The sequence below is a fragment of the Nipponia nippon genome, unplaced genomic scaffold (genome assembly GCF_047370975.1).
Source record: "Nipponia nippon isolate SJK-2023a ecotype South Korea unplaced genomic scaffold, ASM4737097v1 scaffold_27, whole genome shotgun sequence".
NCBI lineage: Eukaryota > Metazoa > Chordata > Aves > Pelecaniformes > Threskiornithidae > Nipponia > Nipponia nippon.
In genome coordinates, this window is record NW_028262344.1 from 3,609,479 (window position 1) to 3,634,059 (window position 24,581).

Consider the following 24,581-nt stretch of genomic DNA (forward strand, 5'->3'; position numbering starts at 1 on the left):
CCACATTTTGGCTCTGTGGTGATGGGGGGCTCCCCCCAGCAGGGAACGCCTGGGGGGCCGTGGCAGGCTGTGTCTCATGCTCACCTCCTGTGGGGACACCGAGGGTGCATGCAGCAGGCTGACTTGCTCAGCTTCTGTCTCCACAGGTCCTACCTGCTCAGTCTCCTCCGCTCTGGTCACCACAGTCTCAGGTGGGACGCAGGGGACCTGCAGGACAGCTGGAGACTCCACCCTGGCAGGAGAGGGCAGTGACAGCCACGGAAGTGGCAGGCCTGGGCCCCTCAGCCCCTGGCCATCCCCAGGGATGGACATCCCCGGGCCGCTGGACAAAGGCAAACTCAGCAGCAGACCCATGTGCTGGTGCAGGAACACCACCGACTAGCTTTGCCTGCTGTGCTAGCCGGTGGGGGCTCAGTGATCCGTTCCTTGCCCAGAGCTGTCCCTGCCCTGCTGGCATCCCAGGCTGGCCCCGCGCCCTGTACCTGCTCCCTCCCCACCATCCAGTGCCTCTTACGTTTGCTCCAGTGTCGTCGTGGTCACAAACTCCAGCATCTCCCTCTTGGTCTCCTGGTCCCTGGGATCGAGTGTCCTGGGCTTTGGTGCGATCAGCTCCTCCTCTGAAACAGAGAGCTGGCTCAGCATGCAGACAGGCAGAAGGACAAGGGAGCACAGCCATCCAGCCCTTGCCCCCATCCCTCCTCAGGGCTGGAGCCAGGCCCATCTCTGCTCCCACTGCTGGTCACACACTCTCGTCCCTTGGGTCTCAGGCAGCCACGGGGCGGCTTCGCCCTTGGCCATTTAGGATCTGCTGGCAGGGGCAAGGCCCGTCCTGCGGGTCAGTGGGACAGGAGCTGTGGTAGCTGTCAGGAGCCTCGGCTGCTAGCCGACCCCTTTCCCACAGCACCAAGCACAGAGCAGAGCCTGCCGGGGACACCCTGCCGTTGGATGCTGGGGACAGGAGTGTAGGCAGGGCTGGGGACACAGAAAGGATGCCCTAACACTGCCGAGTGCCTCTGCACATACCCTTTGGAGGCACAAGCCCAGCCAGTGCTGCCTGCTGGCCCAATTAATGTCTGCTAAGGAGTTCACCAGGGTTCAGCTCTCGCCAGTGTCCTATGGGAGGGAGTCCAGCACCTCCCAAAGCAGGGAGAGAGCCCCAGTGATGGGGAGGGGTCCGTAGCAGCACGGAGACCCTTAAGCACTCAGGTTCACCGCTGCCCTGGCCAGGACAGCACAGGGCGGTTGTGGAGGGGCACTGGAGTTTGTCACAGAACCAGGCTCTTCTGCCTACCGGGGACAGGGCCTGGGGCCCACAGGGAGCCAGGCCCCCCCCAGCGGGGGACGGCCCCATTCATGCAGTCACACCACAGCAAGCAGCACGGACACAGATGGGCAGGGCGGGATGGCACTGGATAGCACCAGCCCAGCAGCAAGGCTCAGCAGATGGATGTGGCGTGCGGATGGTTAGTGGCCATGGGGTGAAATGGGCCATTGAGCTGGGGCAAGGGGACACATTTCATACCCATTACTGTGACATGAGCAGTGCCTGCAAAGTAAGAAGAGGGAAAGGTGAGGTCTTGGTGGGAGGGAGCAGGAGCAGACCAGCTGCAGCCGGGGTGGGAGCCGGTGCCAGCCCGCAGAGCAGGGCACGGTGAGGGGCTCTGCATGCCCGAGGGCTCCCTGCGCGCTGCCCCTGGGGCAGGGACCATGGACAGCTCCGGGCACACCCCTCCTGCGTCGCGCCCAGCCAGGAGGTGCCACCCCAGAGGCTGTGGGCTCCCCTTGTCCTCTCCGCAAGACCACTGTGGGGCCACGCAGCTCCCCCACCCCGGCCGGCAGGAATGCCAGTGCCCGTCTCGGGGGCTGGGGCCCGTCATGCTGGCCCTGCTGGCAGATCTCTGGGAGGGTGCGACCCAGCTCCGGCCCCTCACCTTCATCCTCCGACACGTCCAGAATCTCGTCTACAGTCTCCGGGAAGCTCATGCGGTGCTTGTCACCGACTGACTGCGGGAGCAGAGTGGAGTCAGAAGAGTCAGCCCTTTGCTGCGCCGCCACCTGCAGCCCCCTCCGCACGCCCGGGCTAGGAACCCAGCTGTCAGCACTGGCCCTGCCCGGCTGCGCTCAGAGGACCTCTGCTTGGCTGCTCCCAGCCCCAGCCCTCCTCCACAGGGTCCTGGTCCCAGTCCCCAGGGGCTCACCGGGATGTCGGTTTCCTCTGTGACAATCTTGAGCACGTCTGTGACGGAAATGTAGCCAAGCCTCTTTGCGATGGCCAGGGGAGTGGTGCCGTTCTGGGCAAGAAGGAGGGACTGGGTCAGCAGCAGCCACAGGGAAGCCCGGGCAGGCGCCCGAGCTTGCCACGGGGCGAGGAGGTGTGGGCGAGCGCCGTACTTACTGTGCTGATCTCATTGGGAGAGGCACCGTGCTTCAGCAGCAGTGTCACAACGTCCGTGTGGCCCTGCTGCGCTGCTTGGTGCAGAGGAGTGTAGCCCAGCTGCAGGGGAGGACAGAAGGTGCTGCCATCGGTTCTGGGAGTCTGCTGCCCCAGAAACGCCCCCGGGCCTGACACCGTGCTTCATGCCTGGAGCACGAGGGCAGCTCCCTCCTTTCCGGGGTAAGCAAAGGGCTCTGCAGAACCCAGCACTTGCCCAGGGCTGTAGCTAGACTACGGCAGCTTCCAGCCATGGAGACAGGAGGGCTTGGAGCAATGTGGGGGGGAGAAGTGGAAGCAGGGAGGGAGGCTAAGCCTTCCGCATCAACCTGCGTGCTGGTGCCCAGGGCAGAAGGGTCCTTGGAGCACAGGACATCTCTGTACCTTAGTCTTGGCATTGACATCAGCCTGGTGCTGCAGCAAAAACTTCACCAGCTTGATGTTCCCATAGTGGCTGGCCACATGCAGCGGGGTATAGCCCATCTGAAAGACAAGATCAGGTCTCAGCTTGCCCTCAACGGTGCCTCCTGCCCTTCTGGCTTGGGTGTGCTCATCCCATGGGCAAGCCCCCATGGATGAAGGATGGGGCACGCGTGCGGGTGCTGCCTGAGCGCCCAGGACCAGGGCAGAGGGCACGCTGCAGACCACACCACATTGTGCCTGGGGGTACAGGGGTGAGCTGTGGGAGCAGGCAAGAATCATCCCTCCAGGGAAGTGGGGGGGAAGAGGAGGAAGAGTCCCCAAGAGACAGACAAGATGGTAAGGATGCCTGCGAGAGGGGAGACGCTTGCACAAAGAAAAAGAAAAGCAGTGCTCCTCCTGGAGCAGGCCTAGAGGTAGTACCCCCACATGTTTTTCACCACAGCCATGGTCAATGCACTACTTTACCCTCGTTGTTGCATCCACTGTGACTCCGTGTTTCACCAGAACATCAGCAACCAGCACATGCCCCTCTTGGGCCACGAGATGGAGAGGAGTCAGGCCACTCTGCAAACAGAGGAGGTCTCAGCACAGTGGCAATGCCATCACTGCAGCTCTACCAGCAGAGACTCTAAGTCAGGCCTCCAACCTGGCAAACTGACCGACGCTGTGCTGTTGGCACACTGCTGCCCGAATGCAGGGAGGCACTGGGTCCTGGACTACCACCCTGCCTGCTACTCCCTGCTGGGGTGTTCGCCTCCAGCCTGGCAGGACGTGCCTGGACAACTTACCTTGTTGCCTAGGTCGCCGTTGGCTTGTTTGGAGAAAAGCAGTGCCACCATGTCCGCATGCCCCTCCTGGGAAGCCAGGTGTAGGGGGGTGACTCCCTGCACAGACTCCGCATTTGCAGAAGCCCCGTACTGCAGCAAGCTGCTGGCCACCTCCATCTGGTTCTGCCTGGCAGCAATGTGGAGGGGGGTGTACCCGTTCTGCAGGGAGAGAGGCTCGTTGCAGTGCTCAGCCCCTGCCGAGCACACCAGCAGGGACAGAAGGTGCCACCTTGCCTCTCCAGGCGAGGCCTGCCCTCCCTATTCGCCTCCAGAGCTCAGGGATGCAGGCTCACACCCAAACCAGACCCCTGACAGCAACTAGCCCTGATGCTGAGGCCAAATGCCATTCTCCCAGCCAAGCCAGCACAGGGGTTTCAAAGACCACCTGCTTCAGGTTTGACTGGTATCAGTGGAGTTTTCCACGCATGAATTTCTACAGCAGTATTCAGCCACCTGGAGCCGCGAGAGGCCAGGGCAGACAGACACCTCCTAGAACGTGTCTGGCTGAGGTGCGGAGCAAAACTCGCAATATGCAGGATTAGTATTCAAGCAGAGACTGCAGGGCCTTGAGCGCTGCCTTTGCTGCCACGCTGCAGGAACAAAGCAACTGGCAGACACCCTCTGCCCGCGGTGACGCGCAGGCTGTCAGTGACGCAGACCACGGGGGATTGGCGCCGGTACCGGCTGCTCCCGATGCCTGCCCAGCAAGTCTGCCGGCAGCCTGCGCAGGAGGAGAGGGGAGTGCCAGATGGGGAGGACCGGCACCAGCAGCCACTTGTCTGTTCTGAGGATGCAGCTTCTGCAAACAATGTGGAAACCGAGGCTGCTGGTCTCCTCTTTGGGGAGATGCTCCCCATGCTCTGGCAGAGCGCAGCGACTCTCACAAGCTCGTGGGTTTTCTGACTCACTGCTTCATAGCTGCGTGCAAACATTCGTGTGTGGTTTCCCAAACTGCGCTGCTCTGCAGGGCTTGCCATGGAAACACATCCCCAGGCAACAGCCACAACGCTGCCGGCAGGGATTATCCCTGACATAGCCTGTCTGCTAGAACAGGGCGACCGCCCGGCACCCCTGCCTGCCCCACGTACTGGTGCAAGGGCCGGGCAGGTGTAAGCAGCAGGCGTGGAGAGTGGCTGGTGGCGATCGGTCCCTTGTACGCTCCTCAAGCGTCAGGATTGAGGGGCAATGCTGGCCCCAGGCTGGGATGCACTGGACACACGACACATCCCCAGGGACACCCAGCCCAGCCTTACCCAGGCCGAGCTGTGCGGGGAGCTCCCCTTGGGAAGCAGCAGCTTGACAATCTCCAGGTTGTTGTGGTGCACAGCCACGTGCAGCGCGGTCAGGCCGTTCTGGGGAGGGGGAGAGGGCACAGACAGGTGAGACAGAGCCTCTCCCCATACCACACCACTCCTCCCACGGCCACAGGAGCAGCGCTCACCTTCCCTGCTGCATTGGGGTGAGCGTCATGTGCCAGCAGCAGCTCGGCCACATCCACCTTCCCGTACTTGGCTGCAACGTGGAGAGGGGTAAATCCTTTCTGAGGAGAAAGGCAGCCCGTCACAGGGTGTACAGGGATGGGGAGGAGAGCACTGGCGCATGCTGCGGCACAGGAGGAGGCTGCCCCTCCTGTGACAGGGACGCTGTGCCACCAGCCTGCCCAGCCTTGGCCCAGACGGGTCACGCCTTCAGCGGCAGCGGCCACAGCAGCCTACCTTGGTCATGCAGGTCTGTGAGGCCCCCTTCTCCAGCAGGACCAGGGCCGTGTCCACATGCCCCTCTCTGGCGGTCATGTGCAGGGGCATGTGTCCTGCTGTTGTGGCCAGGTTGGGGTTGGCATTGTTCTCCAGCAGGAGTTTGACCATGCCGGTGTGGCCGATGCGTGCAGCACAGTGCAGAGGAGTCTGGTCATCCTGTGAGGGAGGCAGAGAAGCTGTTTTGGCAGACCTGGACCAGTCCCTTGCTTGCCATGCCGAAGGGGCGCTGGCCCTGCTCCCGCTGTTGCACAGCCCCTGGCAGGGCATGCTCTGGGTAGGTGAGAGCGAAGAAACCAGCACCAGCTATTCCCAGAGCTGGACTATCACACAGGTCCTCTCTACCTACCTTGGCCTTGGCGTTGGCTTTGGCTTTGTTCTGCAGCAGGTACTTTGCCACATCTGTGTGCCCAGCTCTGGCTGCCATGTGTAGGGGCGTCTCCACTTTCTGCACCAAGGACAGGACAAAGCGGTGAGGCCGTAGGAGGGGCTATGCCTTCCTGCAGTCGTTCCCCTGGTCTGAGCACAGGAGAACAGTGCCCACAACCTCTTCTGGCCCCTACCGGTTCCTCCTGCCAGCACGAAGTGGCGGGCGGCACCAGGGATTGCTCAGGAGAGCAGAGAGAGCAGGACTTGGGCAATCCCCACCTCCTGCTGGACCCCACCATGCTGAGTTCCCACAGCCCCAGCCAGGGTGGGACTCACCACATTGGACACGTTAGGAGAGGCTCCACGCTGCAGCAGGGTCTTGACGATGGGCAGGTGCCCCATGAAGGCGGCCACATGCAGAGGGGTCAGGCCGGACTGTGGAGAGAAAGGGGCCAGGAGCCAAGATGGGGGCTGATGGCCTTGCCAACATCTGTTCCCACCCCCTTCTCCCCCTCCCCGGGGCACGCTCCAGCACAGAGGGAAACTCCAGGTCCCCAGCCTGGCTGAGGGGAACACGGAGAGCTGCTGCCTCCATGCAGTCCCCCGGCCCTGTAGGGAGCAGGGTGTTGGGAGATGCTGCCAAGCTCAACAGGTCCTGAGCTGCAAAGAGCTCTAAGCCACAATGAAGAAGGTGCCTGGGGACCAGCAGAGGCAACAGGGCCATCACCCCTGCAGCGCTGCCTGCTCTGCACAGGCAGCAGCAGGAGAGCTGGGGCTGGGCTGCAGCCCACCTACCTCGGTGACGGCGTCGATGGCGGCACCCGTCTTCAGCAGCAGCTCCATCACCCGGATGTGGTTCTTCTTGCAGGCGATATGGAGGGGTGTGAAGCCATTCTGCAGACAGACAGATGGACAGTCATTTGCGAGGACAATGTCCCTCTCCCGCACCCCAGCCCTGCCTGCCCCTCCTCGCTCACCAGGGCTCGGGAGTTGGGCTTGGCCCCCTTCTCCACCAGCAGCTTGGCCACCCGGTGGTGCCCGCAGTGTGCGGCCACGTGCAGCGGCGTTAGGTGGTCCAGGGTGATGTCGTCGATCTCGGCGCTGTACTGCAGGAGCAGGCGCACGCAGTCCAGGTGGTCTCCCTGCGCTGCCATGTGGATCGGCGACAAGCCGTTCTGCGACCGCGGAGCGGGGCCTCAGGACTGGGCCAGGAGGGGAACCAGGCATCCCACCCAGCCCCTGCCTCGCTCCCCTGGCCACAGCTCTGGGGCAGAAGAGATGGCACGTTCCCCAGGCTGCTACCAGAGAGGAGCCCCGAAATCCCTCGCTGAGACTTACAGGGGAGCAATGCCGAGCAGAGGGCTGCTGCCATGGGGCAGGCTGTCCCCAGGCCATCCCCTTCCCAGGGCTGGTCCCTTTGAAGCATGCAGCCCTCAGGCAAACGGCTCCAGATAGGGCCAAGGAGAAGGTCAGGAAGCTCCTTGCCCGTTGGCAGGCCAAAAACTCAGCCCCAGCCCAGCCATGGATGGCATCCAGCAACTGTGCACAGCTTGGTACCCCCTTGTGCTGCCCTGGGACCTGGCACCACGCACAGCCCCCCCGAGTCCCATGGGTACCTTGGTTTTGGCTTGAATGGGAGCCCCGTGGTCCAGCAGGATCTCTGCAATTCGCACATGTCCATTGCGAGCTGCACAGTGGAGAGGGGTCAGCTCATCCTGGGGAGAGAGAAGGGTTCAAGGGCTCAGCACGGGCAAGGAAGGGCAGGGCTCCCCTCAGGCAGGAGAGTAACAGGGACTTTGGGCTTGTTTGCAAAATAAAGCAAAACTGAGCCTGCCCTCAGCCCCCAGGGCACACCCACTGCAGCCATGCAGCCGCCTCTCACCTCTACATGCACCAGCAAAAAACGGGTCCGTCCCCTTAGTGCACCAGGGACCTTCCCTCCCACACCCAGCAAGACGTTTACAGGGTATGTGCTGGGCAGTGCAGCACGGCAGTGCTCCCTGGACGCAAGGAGCTTGGGGAGGCAGATGGCCCGCGTACTTGCTGGTGATTCAGAAGCCGTCTCACCTTGGTCCTTGTCTCTATCTGGGCCCCGCGGTCCAGCAGCAGCCGTACCATGATGATGTTGCCCCGGCGGGAGGCTATGTGCAGGGGAGTGATCCCATTCTGACAGAGGGAACGGCAGTCTGTTAGAGGGAGCAACCCCTTCTCTTCCCCCCGCGGGGCTGCAAGGAGGCATGGGGCAAACAAAAGACAGAGGGCAGGGGAGAGCTAAATCCCTGCCCAGGGCCGGCGCAGGGGTACAGGTTGTTTCACAGGGCTGGGAGAGAGGGTGAGCAGCTGCTCCTGCCGGCAGGTAAAGGCTGAGGACAGAAGCTGCACAGAGCTCCCAGGAAAGCGCCAGCTCACGGATTTGGCTGCACCCATGGGACTGGAAGAGGCACGCCAACTGCAGGGGCTGTAAGCTCTGCCCTGCAGCGATGGCACCAGCTTTCCCTCAGCCTGGGCACAAGGTCCCAAGAGCTTCCAGGGATGCATAGCTGCATCCAACAGAGGGGAGACATACTAGAAAAGGCCCACGCTGGTTATTAATGGCAGCTCCCCAGACGCGCATCGGTGTGCTACCTTCTGCATGGTCCCACCTCACCAGCGTACCCTGGCAGCTGCTGCTGCACCCACAGGGAAAGGAGGCACAGCATCCTCCTCTGGTGCTGGAGCAGGACCAGTCCCAGCAGCCTTCCCACTTTGCACTCACCTGGGGTGTGAAGTTGACACTGGCTCCACGGTTCAGCAGTAACTGGGCCACACTGAGATTCTCGTAGTGGGCTGCAATGTGCAAGGGGGTAAATCCAGTCTAGGGGAAAGAAGGAGGGATCAGCCCAGCCAGACACATGCTCCCTGCTGAAAGGATGGATAAATGCAGCATACCAAGCTGCTGTTCTCCCTGGGGATGTGGGAAAGCTCCCGGAGACAGGATGGGAAAGCCACACACCTTGGAGAGGACGTCAGCATTGGGGTCGTTCTGCAGCAGCACGGCAGCTGTGCGAGTGTCATCGTTGCGGGCCGCAATGTGCAGGGCGGGCAGGCGGACCTTACCCTTTGTCCCATAGTTGATAAGGTGAGCAACCACGTTCTCATGCCCTTGCTGCAGAGCCACAGCTAGTGGCGTGAAGCCGTCCTGCCAAGGAGAGGCAAGTGAGAGGGGGAGAGCTGAGGAGCCATGGCAGCACCTGGCTCATCCAGCAGCAGCCCCAACAAGCAGGGCCCTAGGGTCCTCCCCAAGGATCTCACCTCTGTGGCTACGTTCTGGTTGGCTCCATTTTCCAGCAAGAACTTGACAACTTCCAGGTGGTTTTCCTGCGCTGCCATGTAGAGGGGTGTGAAGCCTTTCTGCAAACACAGAGACACACACATCAACACAACTCTTCCTCGAGTTTCTCAAGCTCCTCGCAGACCTACCCCCCATCAACACCCACATCCCCAGCTCACTGAACTGGGGCAAAAGCATACACACTGTGGGTGGGAAAAAGGAAAAAACAGTGGAGCAATCGTAGAGAGCTGGAGTCCAAGGATCCCCACATCCAGAAAGAACCAGGGGATGATTCACAACAACAGTCAACCTAGGAGACACTGCCCTCCACTCGCTGCCACTGCTCTCCCTTGCTTCGGGGACGTTTCTCCCACCAGGCAAAAGCTGAAGAGCTTGCAGCCCCACCAGGCCCAAGAAAGAGAGAACGAAGGAGGCACAGTGTGCAGAGCTGCAGGGGTTGCTGGAGACCTCATGGCTGTGCCAGGGAGGCATCGGCCGCGAGTCCTCCCGGGATGAGCTCAGCGTGCTTGCGTGTGCTGCCATGGACTCCCTCAGCAGAGAGACCGTGCTGGTCTCCCCATATCCCTCAAGTCCCCCCATATCCCCCCCACCACTCACACGCTCATCTTCTTTCAGGAGTCTGGCAGAGCAGCCCTTGCCCCTGCCCCTGAACAGGGCTAGAGAGAAACTGTAAAGAGCTGCTGAAGTGCCCATGCCGGGCACAGTTCCCACCAGGAGGACACCACCATCATGCATCCCAGGGGCTTTTCCCGCTCCAGCCCAGGTCACTCTACCTGTGACTGCGCATTGACGTTGGCCCCATAGTTCACCAGTTCCCGGACCACGTCCTGTTGTCCAGCCAGGGCAGCAATGTGCAGGGCTGTGTTTCCCTTCTGAAAGACACCACAGGGCAGCGCTCAGGGGCTGGAGCAGCCCAAGATGCCAGGGAAAGATGGGCCTGACATGTGCTAACACACGTGCAAACGGCGCAGCCGGCCGGGGGAAGCTGTGGGGCCACGCAGCCCTTGCTCCGTGCCCCATCTCTGCTACAGACCAGGCAGCTAACCCTTCACATTTGCTGGCCAGGGAAGAGAGTGATTTCATCTTTCCCATGAAGTTACTGGCAGCAAAAGCTGTATGCACTGTCAGGCTCTGTGCATCTCCAGCACCGAGAGATGAGGAGGGGAGGGAGGATGGGGGAGCTGAGCTGGCAGTCTTCAGGCAAAACTGCAGTGTGCGCCCTGGTAGCCAAGGCATCCCAGCAGAGCTAAGGGATGATAAGCAGGCTGGAAAATGCAGACACAGGCTCTTCCGACTTGTGCCTTTGGGTGGTGTGGCAGAATGCCAGACTCCGCTCCGCGGCCCGAGCCCTGCCAGAGCACTGGGGAGGTGGCAAGCCAGGCTCCCTCCTGCTCTCACAGCCCTTCAGACTGTGCTGGAGGCTGCTTATTTGTCTGTCTGCTTGTGCCATTGTCTCGCTTGTCACCGAGGAAGAACCACACCCCACCGTGGTGATGCAGGGAGAGAATTGTATCTTATTTACTGAGCACCAATGCTCTCCAGGCTTGTGACAGTGGTACCAAGGCCATCCCAGTGCTGCAGCACGCAGGGGCTGCCCTGGGGCTGCGAGGGCTGACTTGAGCCGGCAGCCAGTTCCAGGAGGAGATGTGAGTAAAGACAGCACTAGCACATGTTGTGGCTTCTGTTACTCCCCTCTTGAGCTCACAGTGGCCCCCATGGCCCCCACGGGGGAGAGGCAAGGGTGGAGGGGAAACCCCCACCCCCCTGGAGGTGCCCAGCACGGCTTTGACTGCGCTGGGATCAGAGCCTGGTCCCCAGGCACCAGCCCAGGAGCATTGCCACCAGCCCAGCAGCACTGCCACCAGCCCAGCCTTTCCAAGGGCTGAAAGCAAACAGCGTGATTCACTGCTCAGCTACTGCTGGTGTGTCTGGCAGCAATGGCAGGGCGCAGAGTTGTGACTGATGTGACCAGACTCTTTTGTCCTCACCTTGGTCGTTGTCTCCAAAACGATCTCCTTGTGCAGCAGCTCCACCACCATTTTCACGTGGCCCTCCTTGGAGGCCAGGTGCAAGGCGTTCAGCCCATTCTGGAGGGAGCAAAGGTGGGAGAGAGGCATTAGTCACCTGCTGGGGCTGGGGCTCTCCGGGGAACCCCCTGCTCTGAGCTCCTGTGCAGACATGACTGCGGGCACTTGGCCCATGCTGGAGAAAGTCCAGGCTGGTGGGAGCAGGAGCTGCCGCTTTGCCCTCGAGCCCTGCACTGGCATCCAGCACAACAGCCGTGGTTAGGTTCCATGCTGCCAGGGCAACTGCATGCAGCTGAAGGCTGAGTCGCTGATTGAGGCTGGAGGTTTCTCCATGAGCAAAACATGCAGCCCCCGTAGATGATTTCCTACGGACAGGTGGCACCACAGCTCAGCGTCTGCGTGTTTGGCACCACAGGCACTGCTTCAGTCCTCCCCGCTCATGTCACATCCCTGATGTCAACTCCTGTCTTTGCTCAAGTGACTTTCTTTGGGGTGCCCTTCCCCGCGATCACCTGCCCGCAGTCAGGCTTCTCAAACCTAAAGCACAGAGCTGAGCTTTGTGTATGGCCCAGAGCGAGGATGCACCAGAGCTGCTGGTTAAGTGTGCGTACGGACCTGAAACTTTAACATTTACACGGACAGAAGTGCAGTGAGAAGCTCTGCCTGGGACAATGATTTTATCAAGCAGCAGCTAAATTTAATTCACAACAGTTCAGGAGCAACAGCCCCATCCTGCAGCCCATGCCCAGCAGAGGGTCGGCTTTGCTCCCTCAGAGTTTGGCTGCAGCAATGGGTGCAGAGAAAGCGTTGGCTGTGCCACTGCTCAGCTCTACCAGGTCCAGAAAGCTCCCAGACAACTGAAGTGACTTCTCAGGAACACCTCCGTGCATGCCCCAGCTCAGCTCACCCTTTTGCTACACGTGGAGCCTGAGCACTAGGAGCAAAGGGCTGGCCAGCGCCCTTTTAGCATCCCCGGGCTGTCAGGAGGGGTCAGGCCGGTCAGCGCCCTAGAGGCTGCTGAGACAGCTTCTGCTCCGTTATTTCTGACATCCTTTTCTTCTTCCCAGATGTGAGCAAAAGGGCTGGGATATTTGCTGACAGAGAGGTTAAACACTTGCAGGCAATTTCAGATGTCACTCTTCCCCCATAAGGCGAACTTCCCTTGTCCCTCTCTTCTCCCAGGTGGATGCACTATGTTTACTCACCCCTACGCAATGCCGTCACGTGGCAGAGAGATGCCAGCTCCCTGGGAGCACACAGTCCTGCCCAAGTACTCCACCTCCCAACCATCTGTTTCGGCTCCTGTAGATTACTGGAAGGTCACTTCACAGAATTGCTTCATCCCCACCTGAATATAGGTAGGGGAGCAGAAAATGCCTGGGGAGGCTCCAGTTCCAGCCCTCAACGCTCCAGTTAAACTTAGAACAGCTTCAAGAGTGTTACCATACTGGAAAAAGGTTTTCCACCCTCTGTCACTCCAAGCACCAGCTATCCAGGATCATAGTCAAAGAGTCACAGATTCTTTTGCTCAACTCTGATTACAGCACAAAGAGCAAAAACCTAAAAATCCAGACGCTTCCTCAGCACACCAACTCCAAAGTCCCCTAGAGCCTCAAGCCCAGAAGGCCTGTTTCCAAGGGAAAATGAAGTGGGAATGCTGCAACACCCACAGAACAGAGCCACCAAAAGGAAACGCTCCCCAACCAGGCCTGGCTACACCGAGCCCATCACCTTCTCTGACCAAGGCACACCTACCCAGCCCCATACAGACGGCCACGGACACCCTTACCCTCGTGAGCTCACAAGTTGGCTATGTGGCCACAGGCACACACGTTTTTTCTCGGTTACACTCACGCAACAAACACCTGGAGTGCAAGACCACAGATGCTCGGTTGCTCCCCTCGGCACATACGCCTTTTTACGCAGGAGATTCATAAATAACCTTTTAAATGCTGAAAACCTGTGAGGAATCATTATTCTCTGGCCTTACAGCAATAAGCGCAATGTTTGCAGAAGATCGTTTCCCAGCGGCCCATTGATATTTCTGCTCCAGGAACAATACAGGCTGTTTTGCACATTTGCTTTGGCTTGATAGCCCATCTGACCCAAAACCGCCACAGGATGTGCTTAATTTGAAAGGTGCTGTATTCCCCTCACTAAGCGCCGCAAACGCTTCCCAGAAATCCCAGGCTGTCAATGCGACAAATGCAGACCTACAGAAAAACACAAAAGGCGGGACTTTGCACTTAGCCTGTACCAAAGCAGGTCCCTGCCCTGGACTGCCCACCGGAGACTATCTCAGCTCCTGGCACCCGTGAGCTAGCACAGCGCTGTTCCCTGCCGGTGAGGGTCCTGGCAGCAAGGGGCGCGCATCCACAGGCCTCCAGCTCCTCACGGATGAGATGGGAGCATGTGGGAATTCGAAACGCGAAAGAGGTGGATGATGAAGACGCCGATGCAGATGGCAGCAATGAAGGGGATGGAATCGGCGGGATGAAGATCAGATGGCATGTCAAGGTCTCTGCACTTGAGTAAGAATACAGGGCCTGTGGGATAGGTCTGACCACATATATCCCTCTTTATTCTATACAGGACATGTGAGGTTGGACCTTTCCCACAGGTCTGATATTCCTCAGAAGGAAACCCCAAAGTGCCATCTAACCTTAGGGAGATGGCAGGAACCAGTGCAAAGACGTCACTGAAAGAAGTGCCTCATGCTGTTGTAGCCACGTGCTCCCGTCAAGGTGATAAATCCCCTCACCAGCACCAGAAATCTGGCTGGAAACAGGACTCCAGTCAGTGGAGACATCTGATGACTGACCGTCTCGCTGGTTGAGGAAGGAGTTCAAAGCCATCGTCTTTAGCGTGTGGCTGGGTCTCCCTGTTTTAATTCTTTGCAGAGCCCTCTCCAGAACCACATATTCCTCTGCACTAGAGCGGTGCAGGAGCGGTGGACGTAGAAATCCTCCCTCTGCTTTTAGGCTTGTCATCGGAAATGAGTGAACATCCGTGGCGCGCTCTGCTTGTGGAGCCTCCCATCTCGGAAGGCACAGGCCAGCGTGGCCAAACACAGCCCCCACCTCCTCTTGCCCCTCTCCTCCAGACACCCACAGAAACTGTCAGGAGGGAATTCTCCACTTGTGAACAGGCAAAGTAAGGTGATTTTCCCTGCCAGGCTCTGCTCCAGCCTCATACACAGGGCATAGACGACTGTGCCGCACGTGGCAGCATCCCCAGTCCGTCCTGGGGAGGAGGGTGGCACAGACGTGGGAGCAGGATCTCCCTGCTCCTTGTGACTCCCTTTCCCAGAGGTCTGTAAGGGAGCAGCGGGTGCATTAAACACCTCTCTGTCTCTGCTCATTTGTAGCTAAGCGTTTGGAAGCAGGAGCAGTGTGACTGCTTCCAGCGACTAGCCCGCTGCTGTGCCTCAATTACAGGGGCTTCTGCTCCCCCAAGAGAGATTAAGGGAGCAGTAGCTGGGTTTAATGACTGGGCCAAATTCTGAAATGAAGCACAGCAACTTGGAAGATCCTGCCAGGTGCAAGCACGCGATCTGCTCAGCGCCAAGTGCAAGCCAAGTCCTGCAGCCCAGTGCTAAGAGCGTGTCACACGGCCTCTCCCCTTTTCAAACCCTGTACGTCTCCAAAATGGTTATGGGGTCAGAGCCCCTAACCCACCAACAGGACCCCATGGAAAAGCTCATCTTCAAAGGACTCTGAAAGTGAAAATTTTCTACCTCTTCTCCCTACAAGACCCCTCTAATCTAAATCCCATATGTCCCCACACAGCCTCAGGACAGAAGTCTTTCAGAGTATCTGGATGCTGATTATGAACTAATAATCCAGATAATACAGTGATGAACAAAATGAGCATCTCCTGAGCTTTCCCCAAGCCTCATCTGGTGTCCCAGAGAGGAGAATGCAAGCTGCAGCGTGCCGCAGGGGCCAGCAGAAGCCCCGCTTCCCTGCACGGTACCGTCAGTCAGAAAAGGAGACGGTGACATTTCCTGGGGGAACCTGTCTGCAGCAACTGCGCTGGCCACCGCAGTGCACAAAGCAGTAGGTCTGAACTACGCTTGGTTCGGGGACTTGATACTGAACCAGGTGAACGTACATTTGTGCTACCTGCTGAGTCAGCCTCCCCAGCATCACTGCTGCTCTGGAAAGCAGCTGACAGCCTGTCTGTCCCCCCTGCTCAGCCCAGGCCCCCCGAGTCTCTCCCTACAGCACCTACCCTGATTCAGGCTGAGCCGCTTGCATTTGGCAGCTACACAGATACAAAATGTTCTATCGGTTCTGTGCAAACAATTCCTCCGTGCCTGCAGTTCTCCCTTCCTGGGGCAGACCTGTCTCCGCTCTGCGCGAGGAGGGGCTCCACCTGCCCGACATCTCCCAAGCCGCCAGGACTGGCATTTTGCAAACATCCCCTGCTTGCGTTAAGCTGCAGCTTCTGGGAATCTGAAAGCTTGAGCATTGCAGGCAAGGGGAATATCCCCAAGAGTGATTCCTGCAACGTCCCAGCCACTGGGCCACACTCTTCACAGCTATCTGCTCTGCGCTCTGATAACCAGCTGAGCCCCTTCCAGCTGTCCCAGTTGCTTGTTGTCACCCTAAAGGAGCCTCAGATCTCCCTCTCTGCTTACCTGCTAATGTCCTTTGCTACACTCCAGCCAGTACTGCCAGGCTCCCCAGATCTTTATAGCTATTGCTGCCCTCCCTGCCCCAAAGACAACTGGTCCAGGTCTGCCTTCTGGTTAGCCCTTTTCCTCCCCAGCATAGGACCTTTTTCCACCCAGCTCAGCTGTGGAAGCCTCCCCAGCAAGGGACTGCTCTCACGCTGCAGTCTGCCCTGCGTGGCCTCTCCCCTGAGCTTAATTCTGGCTAGGAGCTCCTGTGCCAGCTGCCTGGCATGGGCAGGGACAAGAGGCTGCAGGTTACCTGGAGCCTGGCAGGGGGTGGTGCCGGTGAGAGGAGGATGGGGTCTGCCGGGACACTCAACTCTGTACCCCAGGGATCCCCCCACTGCGCTGGCAGCCGTGGCTCTGTGCTCTGCCAGGGCGGTGTACACCTACCCCGCAGCCGGGCATGCCACAGCTCTGGATACACATGCCTGGAGACTGCACGATGCCTTTGCAGAGCAGATCATCCCCAGGAAATCACCACCGCACAGCAAAGTTGCCGTTGCACTCCACCTAACACAGCACCTCTTTCGCCTCACCCCCAGACGCTTTATCAGGAGCCAGGCACATGGGGCGCAGGAGGGGAGTGGGGTCAGGACAGGCAGCCTCTCCCACAAAGTTTTTAAGCTTCCTCTGCCAGGGAACTTACTACCAGCCAACTTATACTCTGCCCCGTGGCAGGTAGGACTGTGGGATCAGGGCCGGTGCTCCCAATCGGCTATGCAGAGCAGAGCAAGCGAGCAGCCGTGGGGAACCTTCCTGCCTCCCTCCTACGGGAGCAGTGTAAGGAGGGGGTGCAGTGACTGGCACCGGGCCTGGGGGAGCCACCGCCTGGCATGTTTTCATATGAACTAGAGATGGAACCAGAAGCCCTGTGGGTTTCACCTACCTGGTTACAGGTGTTAATATCTACCCCATTCCTGAGGTGATCCAAGGCTTTGTCCAGGTTCCCGGATCTTGCAGCTCTCAAGAAACTGGTTGCAGCATCGGCCTTGGGGAAAAAAGAAAAAGCATGAGACTCAGAGTCCCCCTGCTCTCCCCCGTCACCAGCACAGGGCCAGCTCTTCACTCAGTTGCAGAGAACATGACTGCAGAGAAAATGACTACAGAGACCAGGTAGAAAAGGCAGAGGCTGGGCAGGTCAAGGTGGGAGCTGCTGGGACAGAGTAGGTGCCCCAGATCAGACAGGAGGAAGCAGGGCTGGGACCTGGACTTGGAGTGAAGAGCATCCAGATGATGGGGCAGGAGAGCCACGCCAGGCCTGCAGCTCATCCCGGCACCGCGGGCGGGGTAGGGAGGAAGCTCTAAGGGGACTCCTGCAACCATGGCAGCCTCCCCTGGCCCAGAAAACGCCTCTGTGTCCTGCAGCGATGGATGAAGCCCAGAGTACCGCTGTGGTGAGCCCGCCCCTTCTGTCCTCCAGAAACCTCTGGGTAGCCGTGACGGTGGGTTTGGTGAGCTTGAGTACCGGCACCAGGGACAGTGACCCCGGCTGAGCGCCCCACAGCCAGGAAAGTCGCAACTCAGACAGAAAACAAGGCAGTGCCTCCCTGCACTGCTAGAACACAGCCACCCCAGGCAAGGCACAGCAATACTTCGAGCAACACTATTTAGCAGTGTAAGGCAGCAAATGAAGACCATGGGCTGGCTCACCAGAAGCTGGAGAACAACAGGGTGGAAATGGAGTGATATGGCTCTGCAAGGCTGGGACCTTGGACCAGTAACTACGAGCTGGTGCCTGCCTGCTAGGTCCAGCCCAAAGAGCTCTCTGCAGCAAAGAGCCATGAGACATCCATGGCAAGGGTGCAGGACACCCTCCTCTGCCTCCAGCTCCAACAGAAAATCAGAACCCCTCTTGTACCACTCACGTTGGGACTGACCAAGGGTCACCCTGTGCTACAAGAGCCTGCATCCTGCCATCCCGGGCCATCCTGTACTGCCACGGCCTGGCTGTGGAGGAGCACCCAGGATTAGGAAGCTCCTGGACAGGAGCTGGAAGCAGCATGGCCGCAGAGGACAGCACTGGAGGCAGACCTAGGCAGGATGATGCACCACATGGGTTCAGGGCTCCTCTCTTCTCTTTGCAGCTTCAGCCATTCGAATTTGGACTTTGGAGCAGCACAACTCAGCTGCCTTCTGCTGTCCTCCATCTGCCTCCCCCAGCCCATCCTTCCTGCCCGACCCTCCTACCCCAGAGAACCGTAGCCATGTCCTGGGCCCACCGCCCTGCGACCCCCTGCAGAAGGAAGGCCCACAGACAGGGTGTCCTGGCCCCCGCTGTGCCGGGCACACCCCGCAGAACTCAGCCCCGGGCTCCCGCAGCAGCGGCCGGGTGCGACGGCCCCTCCTGGGGCAGTCCACGGGGTCGGAGGGACAGGCGGTGGAAGGCAGCACCACCGTGCCCTGTCCCGGCGCACAGCCTCCGCGTGCGGGGGGAACACGTGCTGATTGCCTGACCTCCTGTGCCAGCTGGCTCCGCTTGTTACCACCTCAGAGGAGAGCCCTGTTCATCTGGGAAGAGCCCCCAGATTCACAGCAGAGCTGCTGGCTTTGTGGAGGGCTGCGAGCATGGAGGAGGCAGGATGATCTGCTGTAAGAGGCAGAAGGCAGCACCAGCGCTGGGCTTAGAAGTGCCCGTTTGCGCTTGGAGCCCTGCGTGCTGTCTGGGGGTCTAGCAAGGAAACACTGACAGCTTCAAGCAACAGGTTGAATGCAAACAGCTTTTCCAACTCCAGACCCTGCTAGAAGCCTCTGCATCTCCGATCAGGATCAATGACAGGGCAGCGCCTGAGCTATGCTGCCGGCATGCCAGCCACAGCACAGACCTTCGACAGCAAACCCCTTGGAAAGTCAAAGCACAGCTCAGCCAGGCTCTCCCACCCATGGGACGCATGTGAAGATTAAAATGGTAAAACTCTACAGGCTCCAGCAGCAAAGGGGCTCCCGAAGCCCCAGCACACCCAGCAGCAGAGACTACAGGCAGAAAGCAAGCAGAAAAGCAAAGCGGAGGTCTCTGTGGGCACGAAGGAGAAGTGCGTTGTATACTCACAGCCACGTCTGGACCGGACCTGCCCTTTCGTGCTGCCATAGCCCGGCACTTCAGCTGAAACCTGAGCCTGGTGTCCCCTCTCTCCCTCCTTGGTTATCTACTCCCCAGCTTTCAGAGAGCCAGTAAGTTACATTGCATTCTATCTAAAAATACAGGCTCCCTCCTCGCTCCAACGCAGACCCTGCAGGGATCGCCAGCCGCTAATGGAATTTGTTCATTTTCTCTCCATTACTGTGTCAGACAGGATATTTAATACCAAGCCGCCTCCGGAAAGCAGATGACTGCTGCCAAGTGCAGGGAGCGGGTCAGAGCTGCAGGTACCGCCTCGGGAACAGCAGAGAAAGAGCAGCCCCACAGCCATGCCCAGGAGCCCGGCATTTCACAGGTAACCCCTGCGACCGAGGAGAGGGGTCGGGGTTCCCTCCCGCCCGCCTGGATGCTGGGGGCCAGGGCCTCGGAGAATGTGCCGAGGCTTGAGTAATTCAGCCCTTCTGCTCCCCATGCCCAGCCTGCACCTTTCAGAGATGCAGAGAGAGATGCAGGACATCACTCGCCAGCAGTCAGACAAGACGTGCAGCTGGCGAGGAAGGGATAGTTCGGCTCAAACGGTAAAAGCAGAGGCAATAGATATGCAGTCATATCGCCCTTCTGATGTCGGTGTGCATGTTGGGACTGCCTGCCTGTCACTCTGGGGGCACTCGCTCACAACAGCTCACTTTACTTTGGGGTGTCACAGAGATCAAGACAACACTAGATTAGCCAGGGGACTGAAGTACGGATGGGGTCACTGCCACCTCCTGAATTTCAGCAAAAGAGGGCAGTGACAGCAAGAAATGCAGAGACCCTGTGGACACAGGCAGATGTGCATATCAAAAAGATACACACATCCCGGTCAGCACAACACCAAGGTGCCGGAACACAGCCACACACATTGCACAGTCACCATCCACTGCTAAGCACAAAGCGTAGCCTGGGCATGCTGCATGCGCCCCGGTATTTGTACACACATGCACAGGCACTCGCTATCCATATACAGCAACTGCCTCCAGCTGCCCAGACTGCCCCTACTGGTTTTCCTTTCTTTGGAGTTTGTAGTGTTGCTTTCCCTTCTCCGTTGCCTTCCTAGCAAGTTTCCAGGAAGGAGCTATTCCAGGGGAGAAAATAACCTGCCTCACTCGCCATTGTGCACCTCTTGCACTCTTACACGGCTGCTAAATCCTACACGGACTTGCGGACATTCAAGCTGTGAAGTGTCAGGAGGCTGCTGCCAGCAATTCCCCGAGGGAGACGCCTCAGATCTGGACTTTGCAAAGGGCTCCAAGACCTTCTAAAGCAAAAAACATAGCACAGCACATCGGACTGTGCTTCTATTCTCCATCCCTCTCCTTTCTTTCAGGAAAAAGCTCCCTTTGTCTGCTGACAATCTAACTTTTTCCCCTTTTCCTCTCCCGGCCCTGATGTTCCTATTCACAGGCATCTTCCCGCTCTCACGGCCTCACCCTGCCCAGCATTGCTGCCGCTGGGTGAATGTCCTAGCCCCTTCACCCCAACACGAGAAGCCTGGACCTGACCAAGCCCGTGGCACTGTAGCCGTGGCTAAGGCCATAAGGAAAGGAGAAGTTCTGCCAAACCAGATGCTCAGGCTGGATTTCAAGGGCTGCAGTCAGAGGTTCAGTAATCCGGCTCTGTCTTCTGGCTGCGGTCTAATCGCTTCTAGCAGTGCCTCGCTCTCACTCCCACCCAGGGAGGAGCTCCACCAGCTCCCTCTGCACGTCCCTGATAAAGAAGGGAGGGTCTCAACATCACCTCCTTCTGCGAAAGGTGACCACATTTGTCAGGAGCCCACTCTCTACAGGCTGCTAAATGCGGCAAGTAGATGACGCCCAAGTGCAAATGAGTTCAGGGACTTGTGCTGATCTCACAGTGTTTTCTGGGACACAAAGACAGGCAAGAAGCAAGTCGCCACACTGTTCCTGACTGGCAAAAGGCACACGTGCATCCTGCTACATTGCCCTCTTTACCCTATCTGCCCACTTGTCTCTTCTATCTGCAGGTCTTCTGCTGGAGCGACGAGGCAGCCCGAGCAGGGACCGCAACTCCTTCGCTGTTTATACAGCAGCCGGCACGAGGAAGGGCTGAGCCGGCTTCTTGCTGAGGTGCTCCAGGGGACCTGGGACCCTTCGCTGCAAGGGTGCGCACACAGGTCTGTGGGACTGCCTGGGACCGTGTCCTGCTATGGACAGGGCCAAAGATGCCAAAAGACAGGGACTGGGTGCCCTTTCCAACACGTCTCTGACTCCAGCAGTCCCCGGAGAGCAGCCCTGCCCGTGCCGCACGACCACCAGGCCGCCGCACAGGTGAGGGGCAGCACACCCCGTCGGAGGCTGCTAGCATCTGCTGGGGCCTTCTCACTGCCGGCAGAAACAAGGTGCTTTGACGCTGAAACCAGCTGATTTCCTGCTCCGTTGGAGGAGCTGCGCGGGCTGGTCACAGAGAGGGAAGAGTGGGGCAGCTTGCGGTCACTGTGAGGTTTTTTTGAAATGGGCTGTATTTTCTTCACTCTCTGCCCAGAGGTATGGCACAGCCAGAGCTGCCCTGCAACCGAAACGTGCAGTGCTGCAGGGGATTCCCAGTCCTGATTCTCAGTCACATCATTCAGCCCCTGCCTTTCCCCTTCCCTGGTCTCTGCCACATTATCTTCAGTCTCTGGTCTCACTGAAGGACAGTGCTGCTCTTACACCAGAGAAGAGGAATTGCAAAGCAGACTTTCAAATAACAAATTACTTCCCATGCCTTGGGGAGCAAAACGCTGTCTGCCAAACAGCAGTCAGCCCCGGTGGCCGGGAAGTTTGGGGCTGCTCTGCAGCTGAGCCACCCTGCTGATGCTGCCCGGCGAGAGAGGGAAGCTGCCTGCGTGGCGGTTTCGCCTTAGTCCCTGCATGCCAGAGGCGGAAGGATGCAGACCAGGCCCATGTACACCGTCCTCGGGGCAGGCACCCTCCTGCCAGCCCTGCCACTCGTTCAGTTTTGTTTCTTCCAGGCCTAGCTACTGGAAAACATTGCCAGTGAGGAGCAGCAGGCTTTGCTGCATGAAAAGCTTCCTATGGCTGCTCTATAGCAAAGATCTTGAAAGCAATTCCACCCAATTACACCACTACACAGGTTTCTTGCTGCCTCATGAGTTTTGCCACTAATGATAACTCTGCATCTTCAAACTCTTTTGTCTCTTTTGTATTCTTTGGAAGCCATGTGCTCCTTCCAGCAAGGAGCTTAGCGGCTCCTGCTCTGCGCACTGCAGGCATCTGTTTGCAGCTCCATTGTTCTAACAGTCTCTCAAAAGCCCTTACCAGGAGCAACATGTCCCCCCCTTTCTCTGGGGTACACTAAGAGCAAAGCCAGCCGAGGCATCTTGCAAACCGGGATGTGCAAACTGTGCCAACAGCAGAGAAACAGCAACAGGAGGGCCACAGTCCCTTCCGAGAGTCGTGCGCTGCTGCTAAGGGGAAGGCGCAGTTTTACCCTTGGCCCTACCTGGGGGAGGCAGCAGCGGCTTTCGGCTCCGCCAAGCAGACACACTTCCTCCTATACGTGGCCAGTGAACAGGGGGAAACAGAGCCAGACTGACACGGGCTCATGGAGCAGAGGGCAGAGGAGATCCAGCAAAGACCAGCACCCAATCACCCCAACAACCAAAGCCCCAGGACCGTCAGTGAGATGCAAACCTCAATCCTGGCACCAAAGCCGTGTATTGCTATGGGTATCCTACCTAGACGGTGTGGAAAGGTCCAGCTCACATCTAGGTCATCCAGTCACTTCCAGTTGCTAGTGCCGGGGTGCTGGAACCTCAGGTCAGCGCTGCCAGCTGGGGAGGGAGTGCAATAAACCTTGCAACAGCCCTTGACGTTTGCTTTAATATTTCTTTGCTCATGTGGGCATGTCTTTGAGGCATTATTTGCAGCAGAGACAGCAAAACCTCACATCAGTGTAGTGGTTTACTTTTAAGCAATTGCACAAGCTAGGGATTTCTCTGGAGCCAGAGCTCATTTGGACCTCCCTGCCTTGCAGACATCAAGGGCCCAGGTCTGCAGGTGATAACCCGGATCCTTTCTCATCAGATGAGAAGAATATGTCAGTCCTGGGAACACACTAAAACAGCTGCTAAGATTAAGAGCAGTCAAAGATGGCACCTAGGGTCTCTCTAAGATGATCAGGGAAGATCAGGAAGATTGAACTGGAGATTCAATTCAAAATGCCTAGAAACAGAAATCCCACTGTCCGCCTTACAGGAACCTATCTGTATTCACAGAAACTTGACACTCTCAGTGGTCCCCGCAGTGGGGACAAAACCTACGGGCAGGTTTCTGCCTTCTGAGCAGAAGACGGCATTCAGCAGAGCACAGCGTCTCCAGAGAGGCCATAGTAGCAAAGCCTCCGGCAGGCAGCCAGCGGAGCAGGGAGAACATGCTACCGGGCACCTACTGCAAACCCAGATGAAAGAGCAAAGCAAAAGCGTCGGGAAAATTCCTCAGATAAAAGGATAAATCCATATGCCCACATTCTATTCTCTCATCATCCTCATCCCTGCCCACATGATTTAAGACAGGTAAATCCATAGGCCCAAGTTCTATTCTCTCACCATCCTCATCCCTGCCCGCACGATTTAGGACAGGTCCGCAGATCTTAATAGGGCTGATGACAGTCAAGGCACAAGAGGTCACCTCTGGAAAGCATCTGCCAAGCCAGTTTGTTCTCATTTCATGCACCGGACTGAGTAAACCCTTTGTCGGTGCTCCTTTCTGCCGAGTGGAGATTTCGCAGTAGCCCAAGGCACGTACCACAGAGGCCGAGGCCTTATATGCCCAGCAGAGATCCCCAGGCCAGAGTGCAAGGGGGAGCCCGAGCATCTTGCAGCAGGTGAATGGGAGCATGCAGGCAATGCCAGATCCGCTCACCTTGCTGCGGCAAGGGGCCGTTAGAGCTGGAAGAGAGCTCAGCACAACTGGCAGAGGAGAAATCCCAAAGCAAGAGAAGGAGGGTCCCTGGCAGGTGTGTGGGAAGGGAAGCAACTTGCCAATTAGCGTTTTGAAAGTACTGAGGAGGGGCAAGCTCTCAGGCACAGGCTCCAGACCGGCCCCTCCATCATGTGCAATCCCCCATCGTCACATAATCCTGAGTAACCAGCTTTCGGAAAGCCCATTTCTATGCACTCTTAACAGGAGAGGTAGTTCTGGACTGTCACTGGTGGCGCGGTTCAGGGCCAAGGTTAACTCGGTCCCTGCTGAGCGTATTCAGCATCTGCATTGCCCTTTGGCTCCTTCCTTCCCCTCTCACAGGTCCCCTTTGCTAGCTGGAACAGGTTCAGGACTGTGGGGAGGGTGGATATCAGAAACAGCTTAATCTGCCTTGCGCAAGGGCTTGGGAGCTGCCCCTACGCAGCAGACCGATCCTTCTGATAAGGGTCCCCTGCTGCTACAGCCTACGGCTCTACGAAAGCTTGCCTCTGTCAGCTCCCAATGGATTTTCTAAGTAGTAGCGTCAAGATCTTGTTCTGTCCTTTGCAAACCATCGCTTCCCCAATGAAGCACAGTGCTGGGTCCAGCAGCAATGGATGGAGAGAGGAACAGGGGCTGGTCCAGAGGTCTGAACAGGGAGCTGGAGACCAGGACATTGCTCCTTTCACACAGAGCCAAAG

The 24,581-nt window shown here is 58.3% G+C and overlaps 1 protein-coding gene across 10 annotated transcripts in view; it reads right to left on the reverse strand.

Moving 5' to 3' along the window:
* ANK1 (ankyrin 1) overlaps nucleotides 1–24,581 on the reverse strand; it is a 40,275-nt gene that overhangs the window by 14,010 nt on the left and 1,684 nt on the right. For 5 of the 10 annotated variants that reach the window (XM_087762914.1, XM_087762912.1, XM_087762911.1 and 2 more), the window contains exons 2-25: nucleotides 16,730–16,831; nucleotides 11,124–11,222; nucleotides 9,909–10,007; nucleotides 9,096–9,194; nucleotides 8,797–8,982; nucleotides 8,560–8,658; nucleotides 7,872–7,970; nucleotides 7,421–7,519; nucleotides 6,782–6,979; nucleotides 6,600–6,698; nucleotides 6,141–6,239; nucleotides 5,785–5,883; nucleotides 5,397–5,594; nucleotides 5,123–5,221; nucleotides 4,935–5,033; nucleotides 3,643–3,840; nucleotides 3,320–3,418; nucleotides 2,816–2,914; nucleotides 2,396–2,494; nucleotides 2,199–2,291; nucleotides 1,932–2,004; nucleotides 1,523–1,546; nucleotides 515–617; nucleotides 85–232 (exon numbers count right to left, since the gene is read on the reverse strand). In XM_087762914.1, coding sequence (XP_087619040.1) covers nucleotides 85–232; nucleotides 515–617; nucleotides 1,523–1,546; nucleotides 1,932–2,004; nucleotides 2,199–2,291; nucleotides 2,396–2,494; nucleotides 2,816–2,914; nucleotides 3,320–3,418; nucleotides 3,643–3,840; nucleotides 4,935–5,033; nucleotides 5,123–5,221; nucleotides 5,397–5,594; nucleotides 5,785–5,883; nucleotides 6,141–6,239; nucleotides 6,600–6,698; nucleotides 6,782–6,979; nucleotides 7,421–7,519; nucleotides 7,872–7,970; nucleotides 8,560–8,658; nucleotides 8,797–8,982; nucleotides 9,096–9,194; nucleotides 9,909–10,007; nucleotides 11,124–11,222; nucleotides 16,730–16,831 — 2,709 coding nt within the window. Of the gene's footprint in view, nucleotides 1–84; nucleotides 233–514; nucleotides 618–1,522; nucleotides 1,547–1,931; nucleotides 2,005–2,198; nucleotides 2,292–2,395; nucleotides 2,495–2,815; nucleotides 2,915–3,319; nucleotides 3,419–3,642; nucleotides 3,841–4,934; nucleotides 5,034–5,122; nucleotides 5,222–5,396; nucleotides 5,595–5,784; nucleotides 5,884–6,140; nucleotides 6,240–6,599; nucleotides 6,699–6,781; nucleotides 6,980–7,420; nucleotides 7,520–7,871; nucleotides 7,971–8,559; nucleotides 8,659–8,796; nucleotides 8,983–9,095; nucleotides 9,195–9,908; nucleotides 10,008–11,123; nucleotides 11,223–16,729; nucleotides 16,832–18,889; nucleotides 18,944–22,655; nucleotides 22,752–24,581 lie in introns of those variants that run through there. The other 5 variants (XM_087762915.1, XM_087762913.1, XM_087762918.1 and 2 more) reach the window with 3 other exon arrangements.